The sequence below is a fragment of the Bubalus bubalis genome, chromosome 13 (genome assembly GCF_019923935.1).
Source record: "Bubalus bubalis isolate 160015118507 breed Murrah chromosome 13, NDDB_SH_1, whole genome shotgun sequence".
Classification (NCBI taxonomy): domain Eukaryota; kingdom Metazoa; phylum Chordata; class Mammalia; order Artiodactyla; family Bovidae; genus Bubalus; species Bubalus bubalis.
In genome coordinates this window covers 11,486,294-11,507,005 of record NC_059169.1, presented here as the reverse complement: position 1 = coordinate 11,507,005, position 20,712 = coordinate 11,486,294, and the positions used below count along the sequence as shown (strand labels likewise).

Here is a 20,712-nt window from a genome sequence, read left to right as displayed (position 1 = left end):
ATTCTTCGTGCCCCGAGCCCACCATGCCAACTCTCAAGGCTTATCTTCATTACTCGTCGGCGTGCTCATTAACGAGAGAGCTGCCACGACTCACTTGAACTTCCCCAGCCAGGAGTCGGCGATGAGAGCTCCGAGGATGGGCGTCAGGTAGCACAGGGCGACGAACGTGTGGTAGATGGCGGTGCCCAGGTTGTCGTTCCAGCCCAGGAAGCGTTGGAAGTACAGGATCAGGAGTGCTTTTTGCAGAGGGTAGCGGAGGAGGAGATGGCAAGGAGGTAAGCAGTGGCAGAGGTAACTCGGGCTCCTCACTGACCGGGGGTGGGGGGGCGGGGGCGGGGGTGGTGGGAATGGGGGTGAGGGGTGTCAAAAAGAGTTACCTCTCATTCCATAGTAAGAGAACCTTTCGCAGAACTCATTGACCACAATGAAGAAGATGCTCAAGGGGTAACCGAAGCAGCTCTGCCAAAGAGAAAACAGTCTGGGCTGGAAACAAGCTCCTCCCTGGTCCAGCATCATCAGTGAGGACGAATAGCAAAAAGCAGCTGGTGTGTATTTAGTAACTTACCGCAGACCCTCCAGAGGTGGGATCCAGGATTAAGAATTTCTTATTCCCTAACACTCTACGTAGCGACAACAATGAAATGAAGGTTTTTCTTGTTTTACAGTTTTATTGTTAGCCTGGGAAGGGCTATTCAGGCAGGCCTCAGAGATACAGTGGGTTTGGTTCCAGACCACTGCAGTAAAACAATAACTGTGATAAAACAAGTCACACAAAGTTTTGGGTTTTATGGTGCACACGAAAGTCACGTCTACACTACGCTGTGGTCTGTTAAGTGTGCAATAGCATTATGTCTAAAAAACAATGTTTAATTTAAAAATGCCTTATTGCTGAAAAATGTTAACCATCATCTGACAACACAGGGTTGCCACAAACCTTCGGTTCGTACAAAAACAGTCTCTGCGAAGCATGATAACATGAGGGATGCCTGTACACAGGAGTTTCTGAAGAGATGAAAAGGCCACACAGGGACTCAGGATGGTTCCCTGTGGATGCCAGATGCACGTTAAGTGAATGGTATGCAGCTGTGGACAACGAGGGGCAAAACAGGTTGTAAAGCTTACAGCTTACATCATGAAGCCACATGGGGAAGGAGCAAGGAGACTCACCTTCGGCACGGACATTCCTGAAAGAAAACAAAACGCCACAGTGAGAGGCGAGTATGCCAAGCGCTTTTTGCTGAGTCTGAGCTCAGCCCCTCCGGCCGGCCGGGCCGCTGCGGGTGTTGTCCCCGGAGCTCGGGCCCCATCCGCGGTCCAGGCCTGGGCCTCGGCCTCTTTGCTGAGCGGGGCTGGGCTGGTAGCTGCGTTTTCTTTTCATCAGCTCCTCATCAGGGCAAATGCGTGGTCAGGATGGAGAACCAGAGACTCAGAGGATCTACCGCAACCGTTTCCTCCTTGAGAGGCTTCAAAGGCTGCCCGGCGCCCGCGGGATAAGACCCCAACTTTCGGAATGTCCTTCATGGTCTCACGAGGCCAGGGGGTTTGGGTGAGGGTGAGAAAACGGAGATAGAAAACGCAACGCGAATCCGACACGTGGTGATGATCCGATCTCCGCCTGGTTCCCCAGCCGCCTTTCATCTTATAGTAGGCTGTGGTCTGTTATGTGTGTGTGTGAGAGAAACTTGCTCAGTTGTGTCCGACTCTTTGTGACCCCATGGACTGTCCATGGAATTCTCCAGGCCAGATTACTGGAGTGGGTAGCCCTTCCCTTCTCCAGGGGATCTTCCCAACCCAGGTCTCCCGTATGGCAGGCGGATTCTTTGCCAGCTGAGCCACAAGGGAAGCCCTGTTAAGTGTGCAATTAAACATTGTTTTTTAGACAGAATGGTGTTAAGTGTGCAATAGCATTCTGTCTAAAAAGAAGGTTTAGTTTAAAAATGCCTTAAAAATGCTTTTCTTCCCGCCCAGCCCCCCAGGCACACAGGCTCCCGGACACCCAACCCACTCCCTGTCCGCATACCCACAGCCCTGAACTCGAGACAGCGAAACCACCTCCGACCTCCCTGCATAACCAAAGGGCAATAACCGACAGTTTCCATCGCCGCCTCCCTGCTGCCGGAAGAATCACGGGGCCTCCAGCCCCTTATCCCCAGTGTCTTTTCCAGCACCCACTGCCCAGCAGGGGCTTAGCATCAGAAGAGGGACTTAGAAGAGCAGGAAGAAAATGGGTAAGGATCCAAGTGAGCTGGCACAAATGAGGTGCCACTGACGGCCTCCTCCACCTTAGCTGTACCCCTCATCCCCCCTGCCCCTGCCCTACTGTCTCCCTTGAACGGTGACCAGAGCTCACCTGGAGTCTTGCCCAAGTCCTCGTATCTCCTGCCTGGCATGCTGTGGTCCACGGGGTCACAGAGTCAGACACGACTGAGCGAGCAAACAACAGCATCTCCTGCACTGCCCCCTGTCCCCGCACACCTTGGCCCCTATTTATCAGGGGCTGTCCTGTGCTATTTCACATGCCTCTGTCCCTGGGGACCCACCCCCTCTCCACCCCCTCACCCCAGCCCCACTGACCACAGCTTCGAGTTCCTTATAGTCATGATCTTCAGACTTACAGATCCGTGGCTCCACAGCTGTGTGTGTGTGCGTGTGTATGTCTGTGTGTGTGTGTCTGTGTCTGTCATATCCAACTCTTCACGATCCCATGGACTGTAGCCTGCCAGACTCCTCTGTCCATAGAATTTTCCCAGCAAGAGTACTAGAATGGGTTTCCATTTCCTACTCCAGGGGATCTTCCCAGTCAGGGATTGAACCCACATCTCCCGTGTCTCCTGCGTTGGCAGGCGGATTCTTTACCACTGTACCACCTGGCAAGCCCATGAGCAGAGGTTCTCAAACTGGAGCCTGCCTCAGAACCAACCCTAGGGCTTGAGAGAGCAGTTTCTGGATCCCATGCCCAGAGTTGCTGTCTCTGGAGGCCTGAGGAGTAGGCTGCATTTCTAATAAGGAGGAGCAGGTCACCCGAGCTTGCATTTCTAACAAAGTCCAAGGGCACATCAGTGAGTGCTGCTGGTCTGGGGATGGTCCCCTGCAAACCACATGCAGACTGTGAGGTCGAGTCGCCTGCCTGATTTAAGTACCTAAATTTTATCCCGGCCCTGGGCACCTCAGGACGCTCCTGGGCCCTTGTCTGGGGCAGGGGGTGGAGAACTGGTACAGAGGCTGAACCGCTCGCTGGCATCTCCCCCACGGCCCCACCGCGAACTCTTACACCTTCCCTGTTCCAGGCCCTTCCTCTCCGACTGGCCGCCTTGTATTTTCATCCTGTGCTCATCCAGGGCCCCATCCCATAAGATACAACTGCAACTCTGTCTGAGGAACCCCCTTCTTGGCCTGGACCACGTGGTTTTCCAAGCCACCACCCCCCATCTCGTAAAGAGGGAGCCTTCCTTCCTGAAGCCGGTCCCTCTGGGTAACTATACTTCCCCCGCCTTAAATTAGACACCCTCCCACTTCAGAGCCCCTGGTGGCTCAGAGGGTAAAGCGTCTGCCTGCAATTCAGGAGACCTGGGTTCAATCCCTGGGTCGGGAAGATCCCCTGGAGAAGAAAAAGGCAACCCACTCTGGTACTCGTGCCTGGAAAATCCCATGGATGGAGAAGGCTGGTGGGCTGCAGTCCATGGGGTTGCAAAGAGTCGGACTTTACTTTCACTTAAGAGCAGTGATGCTGTCTTAGTCCTTGTTCTCAAGGTGGGAGAGATGAAAATTCTGGAAGGAGACTCTTCACCGCTGATGGACTGGTTTTCTTCCCAGTTAGACTTTCTTATAGGAAGGGGCTGTTCTCCGGGGCAACACGTGAGGAGTATGGCATGAGGTTGGATAGGAATGGGATCCTAGTCTTGTTGCTGACCCCATCTCCCTGCGCCCCTGGGCAAGCCCACCTCCTCCGCACGCAGCCTGCCTACCAGGTGATGGAATCCCACCCATCTCCTAGGTTGGCAATGAGAGTCTGCGGGGGAAGCCCCGGCCCTGGGCTCGATGCGTCCTCCAGGGGAAGCTTCTACTATTACAGCATCCTCGGCCCCTCACGTGGTGCTTTTCACAGACTGGAAACCAAATGTCTGCTGAGTGAATATGTATCCTGAAGAACCAGCCACTCTGGTCCTCAAGGACTGTGCTCACATCCTGGCTGCTTCACTCCAAAGTTCCATTAGCCCCTCCAGGGAACCCGGTGAACCTGGACTCTCGGAGCCTGTGAGGCTGACCTGGTGGGTTTCATCAGTGCCCTCATGTCTTCCCAATCCCCACACGGTTTGGCCCCAGGGGAGCAGTGGCGGGAGGTCAGAGGGTCAGGGCATTTTCCTCCCTGGCCACTTCAGACGGCTGAATCCTCCAGGGCCAGCCGCTCCACCCCCAACATGGGGGGTCCTCTCTCTCCACGCGACTCTCCTCCGAGGTTTCTGTCCTGGCTCTGTACCACTTCCTACTAGTGGCAATGGTAAGGCCACCACTCTGGGTCCCGCCCGTCACTTAGGGAGCCCTGGCCCCCACCCCCATCTAAATGTCTGAGTATGCCAACTGTTCCCTGATGGGGCCCTGGGGGATAAACAAGCCATGTTTCACACCCAGACTACATGCTTCCGTGTTTCATCACCAGAGTGGGGAGAGGCCCACTCTGCTCTGAAATCAAAGGACCTCCCAGGAAGATGCTTTTGCAGAGCTCCACAGGACGAGCCTGTTGGTTGTATTTGAAGCCTGCCCATTTCTTTGTTCCGTCTTCTTGGGGACCTGGTAGGGCCGTACGATGCTCCGCTTACTTGAGGCTTCAGATAATGTGGCCTTACCAATGCATCCCAAAGACCAAACAAAGTCACGAGGTTTGTCCACACCAGAGGTCAGGTTGGTTCTTGCGATGGGCCTTCTAGAGAAAAGCTGGAGGGTGTGAACACCTGGATGACAGAGACAGCCTGGAGCTTTGCTCCAGTCATGGCGTTCACACATTTCTCATAAATGTTGGTTAGCAGGGAAGACTCTGCCGAGTCAGGGTAGCGCCTGTAAACTTCTGGCTGAACATTATTTAGCACGGGCTTCCCTGGTGGCTCAGCTGGTAAAGAATTCGCCTGCAATGCAGGACAACTGGGTCCAATCCCTGGGTTTGGAAGAGCCCCTGGAGAAGGGAAAGGCTACCCACTCTGGTATTCTGGCCTGGAGAATTCCATGGACTGCATAGTCCATGGGGTTGCAGAGAGTTGGACACAACTGAGTGACTTAACACTGGCAAAGGTTTAGTTCACAAGTGAGTAGAGTCACAGAAAAGAAACGCTGAGCCTTGTTACAGCAACCATGACACCCAAACTATGTCATGGAAAACGAAATTCCTACACTCACTCAGGTGAAAAGCTGAGACTGACTACCCAGTCGGCACTCAGGATACCTTTTATTTTCTGAAAGCTGTGTGTTCCAAGGAACCACTTTTATTGCTGTGGGGTAGAGGTTGCTAAGCTCTTCTTTCATAGAATTCAGATGCAATGGATGGATATAACACTGCAGTTAGTGCTTAATTAATACACCTGTGTCCTCTCAGGGCTTCTGTCTGAGGAAGCTCAAGTGATCAAGCACTTGAACTCAAATTTCAACTGTCGCCAGATTCTGTTTACTTTGGTACGGTTGTGTCTATCATTGATATTCTGACAGTAAATCTCATTGGCATATTCGAGTGGTCCGATGTTTCTCGAATCACTCATGGGTCACTTGGTTTTAATTACAGATCAGAGTAAAACAGCTTACCCTAGGCACACAGTAATTGTGGAATCAATGCCAGCCCTTGTTGTTATCCTAAGCCTAGCAGTGCTTTTCACTCTCTTTTGGCTACAGACTTTGGTAAAATAAATGCACATCATAAACTTCTATGATCACTGACTTTTGGGGACAGCAGGAAAAACCAAGAAAGACACAGGGTTGCTTCCTCCTCATTAATGGAACCTTGCCATGAAGGTGACTATACCGAGTACCTAACGAAGCACGTTCCACATTTTGAACCATTTGGGGATGGAAACCCTAAATGGACTGTTTTATTACTTAGAAACTAGTAACTAAGTAACTCCTAGTTACTAGTAACTCTTCGTTAACAAGATGGGTGTAAAGGATGCTTTTCTAGGATGCGGACTTGGGAAAGGAGGGGATGCGGCATCTTTGCGGGATATAGAGAGAAGCTTGCTCCTGCAGGCAAAGGAAAGTGTTCCCTATCATCGCTGAGAGGGAAATCAAGGGAGAGATTAAGCACTGCATGATTCATTGAGGATGACATTTCTGAAATCTCATGGTATGGGAGGCAGAACTTTGGTCCCACAAAGATGTCCACATTCCTGATCCCCAGGGTCATATAGATATGTTTCCTGCAAAAGGGACCTGGCAGGAGTGCTTCAGCCAAAGACCTTGAGGGCAGGGATTTATCCGGGATCATCTGAGAGCTCCAGTGTAATCAAAAGGGTCTTTAAAGGAGTCAAAGGAGGAGATATGAAGACAGAAGCAGAGGTTGGGATGATGCCAACTGCTGGAAGGCCACCACAAGCCAAGGAAAATGGTGACCTCTAGAAGCTGAAAGGACAAGGAAACAGAGAAGAAGCCTGCCCATACCTTGATTTTACCCCATTTCAGACTTCTGACCTCCCAACTTAGTGGCTTAAAACAACACAAATTTATTGTCTTAGAGCTCTGACCTCCTGAGCTCTAAGACAATAAATTTGTGTTGTTTTAAGCCACTAAGTTTGTGACGATTTGTTACAGCAGCCATAAGAAACTCATACACATGGGTTTGTCTCAAGCTCTGGTAGATGCAGGTCTCATCACTGTTTACGTGGGCTTCCCTGGTGGCTCAGATGGTGAAATATCTGCCTGCCTGCAATGCAGGAGACCTGGGTTGGGAAGATCTCCTGGAGAAGGGAATGGCTACCCACTCCAGTCTTCTTGCCTCGAGAATCCCATGGACAGAGGAGCCTGGTGACTTGCAGAGAATCAGACACAACTGAGTGACTAACACTTTCACTCTTGGGGGCTTCCCTGGTGGTTCAGATGGTAAAGAATCTGCCTGCTATGCAGGAGACCCAGCTTTCATCACTATTTACATAGATCTAAAGACTCAAACTTCCTACCAAGTTTTATTTGTTGGCGAAATTTCCTTTTTATCTTTTTTTTTTCCTTAAGCAACATTTTCTATCTGAGGCTTAGGAGTCTGTATGTGGCACCTGCCTTCTTATCGGAATTTGGCAGAATCTGTAATTAATTGCTCAGCTAGATTCTGCAGGTTCAGTTCAGTTGCTCAGTCATGTCCGACTCTTTGCGATCCCATGGACTGCAGCATACCAGGCCTCCCTGTCCATCACCAACTCCTGGAGTTTACTCAAACTCATGTCCATTGAGTCAGTGATGCCATCCAACCATCTCATGCTCTGTCATCCCCTTCTCCTGCCTTCAATCTTTCCCAGCATCAAGGTCTTTTCAAATGAGTCAGTTCTTCACATCAGGTGGCCAAAGTATTGGAGTTTCAGCTTTAGCATCAGTCCTTCCAATGAATATTCAGGACTGATTTTCTTTAGGATGGACTGGTTGGATCTCCTTGCTGTCCAAGGGACTCTCAAGAGTCTTCTCCAACACCACAGTTCAAAAGCATCAATTCAAGGTTATATATTGTCACCCTGCTTCTGCAGGTTACTGACTCTTCATTACCTGTCTCTAAAGTGGGGTTGCTGCCTTACAGGACTGCTGTTAGGAATGAGGGTGTCTGAAATTGGTTCTGTAAGCCAAGAGTAAAATGAGTTTCTTTGATGATGGCTCTTGTAGGCTGTGTATGCTGCTGCTGCTGCTAAGTCACTTCAGTCGTGTCCGACTCTGTGCGACCCCATAGACGGCAGCCCACCAGGCTCCCCCGTCCCTGGGATTCTCCAGGCAAGAACACTGGAGTGGGTTGCCATTTCCTTCTCCAATGCATGAAAGTGAAAAGTGAAAGTGAAGTCGCTTAGTCGTGTCTGACTCTTAGCGACCCCATGGACTGCAGCCTAACAGGCTCCTTTGCCCATGGGATTTTCCAGGCAAGAGTACGGGAGTGGGGTGCCATTGTCTTATGCCTCCCCAAATCAGTCACATGAGACCCCAGCGAACACAATGGTCCCGCTAGAGCACACTTAGCCTCACTCCTGGCAGAGGCAGCTTTGGAGCTGAGGCGACAACTCCTCTTACAACGTTGGCTCTGCAGCCCGTTGGTGGAAGGACATGCGGCTTTGAAATCAGCTTGGAGGTGTTCCTCCCAGCCATGAGGATCTGGTCAAAGCACTCAACCACTGGATTCTCCATTCCTTCATCTAGACGTGCTAACACTTTCTTTACCAGTTGGTTGATAAGATTGAACCTACATTAATGAAGTTTGTTGTTAATTGCATCCCAGGAAAACATCTGGGTAGTGTGGGTGGATGTTTGGCATGGACTGACTTGAAAATATGGATAAGAGTTTGCCATGGGAGCCCTGGCAGGGGAGAGAGGTGGCCCTTGAAGAAAGAGGCCGTCCCCTCCAGGGATGCTCTCATTGATCAAATCAGAAGGTCCTTATGATGTCACTGGGGGGAATTAGGTCATGGGATGAGGAAGTTGTGGACAGAGGAAAGTCTGACTTCTCAAATATAAGCCACTGGCAGGCATGGACTTTCAATCAAGCTGCTCTCAAACGGGTAGCAGTATAGTGCGTGACCACGTGAGTGGCTGCAGGGGTTAAAGGAACATTTAAAAGCTCTCCAGTGCAGCAGTTCTCAAAGGGTGGGCCCTAGACCACCACCACCACCACCAGCAGCTCCTGGGAATTCAATGGAAATGCAACTTCTTGGGTACATCGCAGACACATGGAATCAGAAACTCCGAGGGTGGAGCCGGCTGCCTTCACAGTAGCAAGCCCTCTTGGGATACAGTTTGGAGGCCACTCACTCATTGCCCCACATCGCAGGAGGGGACTGGCACGCCATCAGGCACTAGGCAGTGCTCCCATCCAGGTGATCAGCTCCTATAATGTGAGTCTGGCCTTGGCTCTTCATTCCCTGTTTCTTAAGCTCCGTCCTCTATTTACCAGGACGACGGTGCCAAGCAGATGCCTTGCCTCGCCTTCCCCATCTCCTGTCCACCCCACTGACCTGAGTGTCCGGGGTGGAGGCTCTCAGGACGTCCCTCTAACCTCTCAGGCTCTGCCTCCTGCACGGCCCGGCCTCTGCTGGGGACCTGACTTCCATCGCCCTTCACCCCAGCAGTCGAGCCAGGTCTCCTACTTCTCCCCCTCTCCTGACTCCTGCATGGCTCCCCGCAGCATTAGGGCAGTGAGCGCCTCCCCTTCCCACCCTTCTCTCCTCCCTTAGATCCTTTTAGTCTCTTTACAACCACCCCGGACACAGCGAGCTGTTCTGACTTCTGAAAAGTTTCAGAGCCTCATGTATCATGTGATTGCCCCCTCCTTTTTTTTTTTTTTTTTTGAGCAAATACAGCATTGGTGACTTAAAAAAGAGCCTGGCAAGAGATACATCAGGTGTAATTGCAGCTGGCGACGGCAGAGGATGTGATGGTTGGATGGCATCACCGACGCGATGGACATGAGTTTGAGTAGACTCCGGGAGTTGGTGATGGACAGGGAGACCTGGCGTACTGCAGCCCATGGGGTCGCAAAGAGTCGGACACGACTGAGACCGAACTGAACTGAGGCTTGGTGGCGAAAGCACAGGGGAAGAGGCACGCTGGCTTTGATTTTTTTTCCCCCCAAATCTATCAACTTTGATCAAGAAGCCAAAGGGCTTTTTCCTTCCTTCAGTGGGCTTTTGCCACCAGAGTCAGGCTCGTTTCAGAGCAGACAGCCTGCGTCTATCACCCGAGGCCCTTGTTTTCCGGAGGGCCTCTTCCTGACCTGATGAGTTTTTTTTCCTTCCTGGAATGTCTTGCCACATTCCCCCACCTCAGGGTCCCTGCTTGTTCACACGGCAATTTTGTGCACTTTGGAAAATTGTGATCTTTCTGGCCGGATCTCGCCCAGGGGCACAGCTCAAGAGTGGAGAATGGCTCAGTGGCCCCAGGCGCTGCCTTCCAGCCTGGGCCTGCTCTGGGGCTTCTGGGCAGGGCACAACCTGTACCCCTGGGGGCACTGGTCCTGCCCGTCTGGACTTCTTTTTACAGAAATAGCCTCTTTTCCACAACTCCCTTCATCCCCACTGAGAGAACCTTCTTCCCCTGCTACATTGACAAACAGCTATATAAATCACCTGCAGTTCAGGAGACCCGGGTTCGATCCCTGGGTTGGGAAGATCCCCTGGAGAAGGGAACGGCGACCCACTCCTGTATTCTTGCCTGGAGAATTCCCATGGACAGAGGAGCCTGGGGGGGCTGCAAAGAGTCAAACATGACTGAGAGACTAAACCACCACCACCAGACATCCAGCACGCTGATGTGTGGCTTCCTGAAAGGTTCCTGGCTGTTCTGCCAGCACCACTGCGAAAAGCAAAAGCGTTACCAGGCCTTTGAGAATCGGGAACGTCCACTAAACTCTAACGACCTGGAGCTGCTTGAGGAATTCGGGGAAACCAGCGCCAATGGGAGGGTGGAGGTTTTATGAAGCGACTCTGGCCACGATCCCAGGGCAGGGACCAGACATCTTGGGCGCTGGCGACCTTGTCGCCCGACTGGAAAGGCATGGGGCTCTCTGTCCAGTGGCCCTTCCCTACCCCCAAGCAGACAGACATGGCATACTAAGCCATACGAAGCCCTGGCTGCAGCCAGGCACTGGCTCCTCGGCCACAGGGCCCCTCATGACCACGCTGCCATCATCAGTCTGCTGCTTCAGCGTCGCCCTTTTGCTGGGTACCGGGAGGCAGGGGGCCCGTCTTCCTTCCTGTGTGTGGATGCAGTGAGCTACCTCGGGGCAGCTTTCGCCAACCAGCGGCCGGGCCTGTTCCTACATGAATCTGATGGCCGGATCTTCATCTTTCTTGAAGCTGTCTCCGCCTTCCCTGAACTGGAGGGGGTCCCCTGGTCAGGGCTGAGACTGGCAGTCCTTAGTTAATGCCCCTAGGGGCACTTCTGTTCATTTCGCGAACAGAGCAGCTTAGAGCAACGGAAATGTTATCATCTTGCGGTTCTGGCTGCAAGGTGGAGCTGGTTCCTGCCAAGGCTGTGAAGGGCGAATCTGTGAGGGACCTGTCCCCCAGCTGGTGGGTTGCTGGCCAGCCCTGATGGTCTCTGGCTTGTTTTAGCATCACCAGATCGCTGCCTTCATCTTCACCTGGTCCTCTCCCCGCTGCTGTGTCTGGGTCCAAATCTCCCCCTCTTTTTAAGCATACCAGTCACAGTAGACTGGGGCTACCTCCTCCAGGGTGACCTCACCTGGACTGACTCCATCTGCAATGAACCTGTTTCTATGTAAGGTCACATTCTGAGGTACTGGGAGTTAGGACCTCAGTATATGGACCAGGGGGAGGCAGGGGGTGGGGTGGGGGACACAAACCCCAAACAGAGAGCATTTGTAGGCACACTCCTGGGCTTAGTCGCTCAGTTGTGTCTGACTCTGTGACCCCATGGACTGTAGCCCACCAGACTCCTCTGTCCATGGGATTCTCCAGGCAAGAATATTGGAGTGGGCTGCCATGCCCTCTTCCAGGGGATCTTCCCAACCAAGGGATCGAACCCAGGTCTCCTGCATTGCAAGTGGATTCTTTACCATCTGAGCCACTGGGGAAGCCCAACCTCCTAGTAATACTTTTTTAAAAAAAGATTTCTATAAAGAACTGTCTAAAATCACAGGCATAAGAGATCCATAACGGCTGCCTCTGATGGTTTTATAAATCACCTGCAGCTTTCAGCATCTTGTTTCCATAACCACAGGTCTGAATTCCTGACGGCCATTCCCATTCTCCCTCAGAAAGAAATCAGCTCTGGGCGCCCCAGATCTAAGCTCCCAGGGCGTGCTCAGAGACAGTGTATTTCTCTACTGCAGGGAGAGGGCAGCCAGAGTTAGTACCCAGTAAGTTCTTACGCAAAACAGAAAGGTCCAGGGACGGGCCTAAGTTCTCCCTCAGGCGGAGGCTAATCAGTGACTCAGGGGACGAGTTTACTGGGGGTTACGAAAACCATCCTTGCTCTCCAGGGATTTCCTGTACCTGCACCTGGACATTCTTTTTTTTTTTTTTTTTTTTAATTAATTTTTTATTGAAGGATAATTGCTTTACAGAATTTTGCTGTTTTCTGTCAAACCTCAACATGAATCAGCCACAGGTTTACATATGGCCCCTCCCTCTTGAACCTCCCTCCCATCTCCCTCTCCATCACAGCCCTCTAGGTTGATACAGAGCCCCTGTTTGAGTTCCCTGAGACATAATGCAAATTCCCATTGGCTATTTTATGTATGGCAATGTAAGTTTCCATGTTACTCCCTCCATACATCTCACCCTTTCCTCCCCTCTGCCCGTGTCCATAAGTCTGTTCTCTATGTCTGTTTCTCCACTGTTGCCCTGTAAATAAGTTCTTCAGCACCATTTTTCTAGATTCCGTATATATGTATTAGAATATGATATTTATCTTTCTCTTTCTGACTCACTTCACTTTGTATAATAGATTCTAGGTTCATCCACCTCAGTAGAACTGACTCAAATGAGTTCCTTTTTATGGCTGAGTAATATTCCATTGTGTATATGCACCACAACTTCTTTATCCAGTCATCTGTCCATGGACATCTAGGTTGCTTCCATGGTCTAGCTATTGTAAATAGTTCTGCAATGAACAATGGGATACATGTGTCTCTTTCAATTTTGGTTTCCTCAGGGTATGTGCCTAGGAGTGGGATTGCTGGGTCATACGGTGGTTTTATTCCTAGTTTTGTAAGGAATCTCCATACGGTCTTCCATTGTGGCTGTATCAATTTATGTTCCCACCAACAATGCAGGAGGGTTCCCTTTTCTTCCCACCCTCTCCAGCATTTATTGTTTGTAGACTTTTTGATGATGGCCATTCTGACTGGTGTGCAGTGATAGGTCATTGTAGTTCTGATGTGCATTTCTCTAATAATGAGTGATGTTGAGCATCTTTTCATGTGTTTGTTAGCCATCTGTATGTCTTCTTTGGAGAAATGTCTGTTTAGGTCTTTTTCCCACTTTTTGATTGTGTTGTTTGTTTTTCTGGTATTAAGTTGTATGAGCTGCTTGTATATTTTGGAAATTAATCCTTTGTCAGTTGTTTGATTTGCTATTATTTTCTCCCATTCTGAGGGTTGTCTTTTCACCTTGCTTATAGTTTCCTTGGCTGTGCAAAAGCGTTTTACACCTGGACATTCTTATATTCTACAAGGATACCCTGTAGGGATTTCCCTGGTGGTTCAGTTGTTAAGACGCTGCCTTTTCAACGCAGGAGGTGCGGGCTCAATCCCTGGTTGGGGTACTAACATCCCACATGCCGAGTGGCCAGAAAAATAAAATAATAATAAAATGGAGGCTGGCAAATTTTAAAGAAAAAAAAAAAGGAACACTCTGTATTCCAAACTTAAGAGTGAAGCTGACTCTTAAATGCTATGACAGCTGACAGTGAATAAACAAATATATTCTCAGGGTAAAGGCAGACCATGCCTCAGAGTTGCTGTAAAAGGAAACAGGAGAGAATGGGAGAGGAGGGGTTCCCGGCCTCTGGACGCCACCACCACGGCGAGTCACGTGCACCCAACGCGTTACTGTTGGCCCTGACCCGTTGAATATCCTCACAGGAGGAAACAATGCCTGGGGCGGGCAAGTGTCACTGAACTGAAACAAAACAAAACACTAAAACCTGTCCTCTGGTCTTTGGGGGAGTTTCTTTGGAAGCAATTAAAAATAAGTTAAAGACCTGCAATTTTAGACATAAAGATTTTTTTGCTCTAAGCTGTTAGATCATGACTAGAAAAACTGCTTCCTAATCATGGTAAGTGTGAAGTTAGGCTGCAAAACTAGGTACAGAATGCAAATACTTTCCTTCTGTTGATATTTAGGTTGAACATGGCTCCATCCTGTCATGAGAATACATGAGAATATCCGTAAGAAATTTCTAGAAGTAGAATGCTGATAAAACATTGTGTGTATTTTAAATTTTATCAGATATTACCTAACAGCTCTCCACAGAAGCTGTTTATATATATATAAACAAAAAGCTAAACACTATTCATAGTTAAAGATTGCCTGGAAACTTTATCCACTGATCCAGAACACAGCATCAACCGAGTCTGGACATTACTTTTAGAATTAATGAGGTAAATCACCCATGTCTATGACATCACTTTGAACATTTCTGATTCACCTACTATTACGTACTCGGGGGTGTGTTTACAGACCAGTTCTGTTATTAAGTAGACTGTTGTTCGGAATGGATTAGAGCTATGACTGGAAAAACCCATCTGTCTTGCTGGGGGAAGACACTAGTTACTAAATGCAGCACCTAAATTGAGGATGCCGGCCACAATGGAGCGATCTATGCACACTATGAATATTTCCTAACTAAAGTTACTGATAAATAATACACATATTTCAGAGAGAATGTTTTCTAGTACCATTTACATTTTAAAGTGTTAGTCACTCAGTCATGTCCGACTCCGCAATCCTACGGACTGTAGTCCAACAGGCTCCTCTGTCCATGGGACTTTCCAGGCAAGAATACTAGAGTGGGTTGCCATTTCCTTTTCCAGGGGATCTTAACAACCCAGGGATCGTCCCCCTCATTGCAGGCAGATGCTTTACTGTATGAGCCACCAGGGAAGTTTGCTTCTAGTACCATGTATAGGGTTAAACAGTGTTCTCCCAAAACTACAGTCCTTTCCATAATCTTGGAAGGTGATCTTATTTGGAAATGGGGTTGTTGCTGATGTGAAGACTGGAGACAAGGTCATCCCGGAGTAGGATGGGTTCCGATCCCATACGACTGGTGTCCTGATAAGAAGACAGCCACGTGCACACAGAGGGAAGACAATGGCCATGTGATGATGGAAGCAGAGACGGGAGAGCAGTATCCACCAGCCAAGGCATGCCAGGCTGGCTGAGAACACCAGAAGCCAAGAGGAAAGGCAGAGAATAGATCCTCCCCTATGGCCTTCAGAGAGCGTGCCCTGCTGACACCTGGGTTTCTTCCAGCCTCCAGAAATGCAAGACAATAAATTTCTGCCATTTTAAACAACCTGGTTTGTGATACTTTTGTTACAGCAGCCACAAGGGAATGAATACATCATGGAACTTACGTGTTTGGACTAAATGAGAAAAACATTTGTTCCTCTAAGAACATCTCAGTCGTCCCTCCCGACATGTCCTAATACAGCTTACATGAAAACCCTGCAGAGAGTTTGAAATGTTGAGTCCGAGCACTTTTAATGGGTCTTCTTATGGTTTGGGAATTTTCTGGTCTTACGTCTGGTCCTTGAACCAAACCTTCCTGCCGGGCACAGCTTCAGGGTCACACATCTCCATGAAATGCAGGCAACTCGGAAATGCAGGCTGACGGCAGTCCAGGGGGAGGTGCTGGCTGGTCTCCAATCTCGGAAGGACTAGACCTTCCTTCTTCCTCAGGAGAGTCTGTGGACAGTTGCATCCCTTGTCTTGGCTGTAGCACCTTCCACCTGCCGAGACGGTCCTGTATCCCCATGCTGCCTGCTGATAGGAGCTGCACCTGCCAGCCCTGTTTACATCGACCCCACGGGGTGACCCCACCACGCTGTTTCCTCAGGGATACATTTCTGACCTCTGAGACCAGGGGACAAAGTTCCGAAACCAGCAATTCTCTGCTTTTTGATGTTGCAATCCCAGGGCTATGAGCCAACGGTTTGCATTCATCTTCTGATAATAGTGCCTCCTTCTTTCACCACCATCATGGAGGAAGGAGGAATGTCCCGAGTCCACCCTTGTTTTTATTTCCCTCTCTGCTCACCTGGGACGCCCGCCTACTTTCTCTCCTGCCAGGGATGGAGCCGAGATGTGGGGAGAATTGTGTCCAAGAGCAGCCATGGCCCAGAGAAGTGGGAACAGAGCTGGCTGGCAGTCCCTGCACTGTGGTTCCATTCATCAGCTTGACCCCAGGGAACAGACGGCTCCCTGGAAACAAGCCTGGTGGCTCAACCAGCCCCTGGAACAATCCTCCAAGCTGTCTCTGTCCTTCAGTAACTCAAAGGGCAGTGGGAACATTATTGATCAGAAATCTGAGTAAACCAAAACTGGAATAATTCCACTCATGACATTTTGTGGGGATGGGAAGGGCTATGCAAAAATTTATCATGAAGATGGCAAATTCTCCAACCTTAACAAGACACCGTATGTGACTGCTTTCACTGGTCTCCTAATAATTTATTCCCCTCAACTGTAATTCGGTGTGGGAAAATGTTGTTCATGGGCTTGTGCTTCTGCCCCCGAGGATATGAGTTTGTTCAGGGCTGGAGAGTTTTGCACCCTTATGTGGTAAAAGTACAAAAACAAAACACCTGCATACATAGGTGATTCAGGTCAACCCGTGCCAGCCTTAGCTGGCTCCCTTCGCAAGCTAAGTGTCTGATTCTAGCTACTAATGTGTCCCCAGTTCAGTCATCAAGGACAGCCCAGGGCCCAGGCTGCACTTGATCTTGCCACAATCTCATTCTGGGGGCACAGTAGTAACATGGGGATGTGGGCGAGGGTCAAGAAAAGAAAGTTGTCGTTTAGTCACTTAGGGTGGTGATTCTCAAAGTGTGGTCCTGGGCACTGGCAGGAGCAGCAGCATCTGGGAACCTGTAAATCCTTGAATCCTGCCCCGACCCACTGATACAGACATGTTAGAGCTGGGGCCGGCCACCTGTTAGGATAAGCTGTAGCTCAAGTGATCCCGATGCAGGCTGAAGTCTAAAAACCACTGCCTTAGAGCGTGTGTGCTCAGTCACTTCGGTCGTGACCATCTCTTTGCAACGCTGTGGACTGTAGCCCGCCGGGCTCCTCTGTCCATGGGATTCTCCGGGCAAGAAGGCTGGAGTGTGTTGCTGTTATGTCAGCCTAAAAGGACCCAACGTCAGAAGTTTTCTTTTCTTACTCTGGGGAGGAAGAGGTTCTCCTGAGGTTCAGATGCCCTCAGCCGCCTCTGGTGTGGGACTCCCCCGCCCCCCCGCCCCGGCTTCCGGCCGACAGCAGCAATGCCAGCCTCCCTGGCCCTTTGGCTCTGTTCACAGGTCTACCTGAGAGTTTCTAGAAAGAGGAGAGAATGTGGAAGGACTTGTAAATGCCCAGGGTTGAGGGACCTTCCAGGCTGTCCCTCCTCGTATATTCAGGCAGGAAACTGGCATGAAAAACTCTTCCAAAGGACGTGCGAGGCCAGCAGGAAGCCGAGGGCTGGGGCAGGGGTGTGATAACAAAGTGAATGAACTGCTCAAGTTGGCCCGGAGGCCCTGGCCTGGGTGTCAGGGGAACTTGCTTCCTAGAACCCGAAGCCCCTCAATTTCCATTTCCAGAGTCCCACGTGGGGCACATGACAGAAGCAGGATCTACGGTTTTCCAGAACCAGAGCTAGGGAAGGAATTTGTGAGAACAACTTCAGCATAAATCTTTGCTAAGCTCTTGGCCAGGGGCTGGGGTGGGGTTACGAGGAGGAACACTGAATATTTGAGATTTTCAGCAAAGGCATCCCAAGCCCTCCAAAGGCCTCAGAGGGAGCTCCCCAGTCAAGGAAGGTCGGCCCTGGCCCCCTCTGCACCTCGACTCATAATCTCACTCGTTCACTGAAGCAAAGGTCAGCAAGCAGCTATGGCCTGGTGCCAAATCCAGCCCTCTGCCCTTTTCTGTAAGGCTTGCAAGCTAAGAATGATGTCTATATTTTAAAAGGATTGAAGAACACACTTAAAGACTATTTCGTGACACCTGCAAGCTATATAAAATGTACATTTCCATGACCATCAGTAACATTTTACTGGAACACAGATTTGCCCATTTGTTTCATATTTCAAATTCCAAGGGTGGAGTTGAATAGTTGCCACAGCCACTGTGTGGCCTCCCTAGCCAAAAAAATCTCCCATCTGACCTTTTTCAATAAAAATGTTTCCCTAAGAACTTTTCCTCACTTCTTTCCCTCCTGCTGAATTCACCAAGTGTCCCCTTGCAGTCATGAGCAGAGCTGAAACAATCCTGGCATCATCTCAGTCACAGAGGTCTGCTCTTAAGACGGGAAGTCACTGCTGCTTTTTAAGTTAAAAGACATTTCCTAATTATTCGTTTCATTTATTAGCTAGACCCAGATATCGAAAACTTAGGACCTGAGTAAATACACAACTCTGGCCACCTGATGTGAGGAGCTGACTCACTGGAAAAGACCCTGATGCTGGAAAGATTGAGGGCAAGAAGAGAAAGGGGCAACAGAGGATGAGATGGTTGGATGGCATCATCTACTTCATGGACATGAATTTGAGCAAACTCCAGGAGCTGGTGAAGGACAGTGAAGCCTGGCCTGCTGCAGTCCACGGAGTCAGAGTCAGACAGACTGAGCCACTGAACAGCAACAAAGATGCAACTGGTGTCCGAACATAGACTTTTTGTTGCTTCTCACATGCTATGCCTATCTCAGTTGGAAAACACACAAAAGAACCCGCAAACCCTTAAGGGTCAATCTGTAAACTAAAAGGCCTGTTCACTGGGGACTACATAGTGTTCATTCACTGGTAATCAGGGAGCAGACAGCTACCCCGCCTGCAGCTACCTTTGGGAAAGTTCCCATTCCTCACAGAAACTACTTAGGTATGGGGACCTGAAAACCAAAATAAAGATTTCAGAGCACCTCCCAGGAAAGCTGCACTGAGTGACAAGCGGATGGTGTTTTTACAGCTAGATCCAGAGCACCCGCCCAGGAGCCGGTCCGCCGGCCAAGCGGCGTTTTGACGGCTGCCGCGGCTAACCGCCTGCACGCGGGAGGAGGCGCACGCTCAACACCCCTGGAAACCCCAAGTGTGACCCACTTGCCCAGCCCCACTGCCTCTTGGACCAGGGTTCCCTCTGCAGCTCTGGGGTCATCTAGCCAGCCAGAGGCAAGGGAAGTGCCAAGGGAGCCTGCCCCCTCTCCCACTGAGGTTCTGCGGACCCCTCCCATCACCAGCACCACCCCGTCCAGCCCACAACCCACAGGGTGGGCACACAGAGGCCGTGGACTCCCAACAGGTGGGCAGGTCAAGGTTATGGCGTTAGTTCTTACGACGAGCGTCTGCCACCGGGGCCCCCCTCCCTCTGCGCTCCCCCCGCCCCAGCCCCCAGGACAGGACAAAACTTCCCCCCGAGCTCCGCCCCCCGGCTCCGGCTCCGCGGGCCCCGGGTGGCCGCTTCCCGCCGCGCCGAGATGTCCCGCCTGCGCGCGCGCATGGCCGCCCGCGGTGCTAGCCTTCCCCGCTCCGCGTGCGCGCGCGCAGGTCCCCGAGCCGCCGGTGGGGACCGCGTGGCAGCCCGGCCGCTTCGCCCCGCCTGCGCCCGGCTCCCCTCCGCTCCCCGGGACCCCTGCCCGCCCTGGGCGCCTACCCATGCTGGCGGCTCCGAAGGCTCCCTGCGACTGGCGAGCGAGGAGTCCAGGTGGGAGGAATCCGTGCTAAGGTGTTGTTTCCTGTGACTCGGTTTCCAGGCCCTGCCCAGCACCTGTGCAGCTGGAGGTGTGCAGGCGGGGCGGCGGGGCTCCACCCTTGGAGGCGGTGGAACGGCAGGGGCAGAGGTCGGCGCCCCTTGAGCCCCAGAGGGGGGACACCTGTCGGCGGCCCGCGCCTGGACTCCGCCCCGGCCCCCGGGGGCCGCCAGAAGGGAAATCTGGGCCGGGATGCCCTGTCTTGAGCGTGCATCTTAGCCAAGGAGGAGGGCTCATGAAATGCAGGGTCCCCGGCCTCACCTGGATTTGCTGACTCAGTCGGCCGGGGTGGGGCCGGAGAATCTGCATTTCTAACACATGCTAAAGGTGAGGCAGACGGTCCGGGGACCCCAGTTCGGAAAGCAGTACTGCGCTGGGTAAGCACCAAGTCTGCAACAATGGGCAGAAGGTTGGTCAGCTCAATGTCTGTGCGTGCTGCAGATGTGTGGCTTTTACCTGGCCTGTGAGCTGTGGAAAGCACTTCTGGAGAACTCTATAGTTCCTTCCTTTAAGAATAACAAAACCAAAAATAATAATACAGCTAGGAGCTCCAGATCTTTTTTTCTGTTTACTCCTCTGACTTGAGGAGGGGTTTTGTACTCTGCCAGCCCTGAAAGGACCATTAAAAGGGAAAAGGAAGGCGAGTTTCTGTTGTCTTTTTTTAAAAATCGTGTAAAATATACACAAAACTAACCATCTTAACTATTAAATGTGCATTAAGTGGTATTAAGTACACACACCGTTGTGCAACCGTCACCATCATCCATCTCCAAAACTTTTTCATCTTCCTAAATGGAAATTCATTGGAAAAGACCCTGATGCTGGGAAAGATGGAGGGCAGGAGGAGAAGGGGACAACAGAGGATGAGATGGTTGGATGGCATCACCGGCTCAATGGACATGAGTTTGAGCAAACTCTGGGAGCTGGTGAAGGACAGGGAAGCCTGGTGTGCTGCAGTCTACGGGCTTGCAAAGAGTCAGACACGACTGAGTGACTGAACAACAAACTGAAACTCTGTACCCCTGAAATACTAACTCCCTATTCACCTCCCCAGCGCCCACCATGCTACTTTCTGTCTCTATGAAT

General features: G+C 50.9%; 1 protein-coding gene and 1 long non-coding RNA gene across 4 annotated transcripts in view; one reads left to right on the top strand and one right to left on the bottom strand.

Annotated features, from left to right (window-relative positions):
• SLC15A1 (solute carrier family 15 member 1) overlaps nucleotides 1–19,965 on the bottom strand; it is a 48,225-nt gene extending 28,260 nt beyond the window's left edge. Inside the window, exons 1-4 of the mRNA XM_006043891.4 lie at nucleotides 19,530–19,965; nucleotides 1,168–1,184; nucleotides 378–459; nucleotides 95–236 (exon numbers count right to left, since the gene is read on the bottom strand). Coding sequence (XP_006043953.3) covers nucleotides 95–236; nucleotides 378–459; nucleotides 1,168–1,184; nucleotides 19,530–19,533 — 245 coding nt within the window. The 5' untranslated portion in view covers nucleotides 19,534–19,965. The remainder of the gene's footprint in view (nucleotides 1–94; nucleotides 237–377; nucleotides 460–1,167; nucleotides 1,185–19,529) is intronic.
• On the top strand, nucleotides 137–4,689 carry LOC123464849. Of its 3 annotated transcripts, none has more exons than XR_006639890.1 (3): nucleotides 137–275; nucleotides 1,969–2,228; nucleotides 3,995–4,689. It is a non-coding gene; the product is annotated as an uncharacterized LOC123464849 (long non-coding RNA). The 3 variants fall into 3 exon arrangements; XR_006639888.1 differs by lacking the exon at nucleotides 137–275 and adding an exon at nucleotides 1,191–1,644; XR_006639889.1 differs by lacking the exon at nucleotides 137–275 and adding an exon at nucleotides 1,191–1,654.
• Nucleotides 19,966–20,712: the final 747 nt, after the last annotated feature.